Genomic DNA, 402 nt, shown 5'->3' with positions numbered 1-402 from the left:
GTCCCAGGCGCGGGCGGGGCACCGGCTGTGTGCCCCGAGCCTGCCTTCCCCTGGGCATGGGCAGGGACATGGGGTGAGGGCAGGAGGGGGCCGTGAGCTGCTGGGGCTGTGTTCAGCAAGCTCCATCCTCCCCTGGCTTGGGAGGGCTGAGCGGCCCCATGAGCACCCTGAGCACTGCGGGACGGCCTTGCTGGGGAAAGGGGTCCTGGTCCCACAGTGCAGTGGGGCTGGGAAAGGAGGATACAGCCTTCCGGAGAGGCAATACTGGGGAAGGGGTCCTGCTCCGCGGGCACCCGGGGTGGCTGGCCAAGAGCTGCACTAACTCACATCAATGAGCTGCTGTTGCTCCTTTTCCGTCATCTCACTGAGGCGGTAGTACCGGCCCGGCCGGTCTCCGGTGAG

General features: G+C 67.4%; 1 protein-coding gene across 1 annotated transcript in view; it reads right to left on the bottom strand.

Annotated features, from left to right (window-relative positions):
• The window catches only part of LOC103914883 (creatine kinase U-type, mitochondrial-like), a 4453-nt gene that overhangs the window by 2775 nt on the left and 1276 nt on the right, over nt 1-402 (bottom strand). The window contains 1 exon segment of the mRNA XM_009321609.1: nt 294-402. Within this exon segment, the coding sequence (XP_009319884.1) occupies nt 294-402 (109 nt within the window).

This window comes from Pygoscelis adeliae, unplaced genomic scaffold (assembly GCF_000699105.1).
Source record: "Pygoscelis adeliae isolate BGI_AS28 unplaced genomic scaffold, ASM69910v1 Scaffold183, whole genome shotgun sequence".
NCBI lineage: Eukaryota > Metazoa > Chordata > Aves > Sphenisciformes > Spheniscidae > Pygoscelis > Pygoscelis adeliae.
This window is presented reverse-complemented; position numbering and strand designations above follow the sequence as displayed.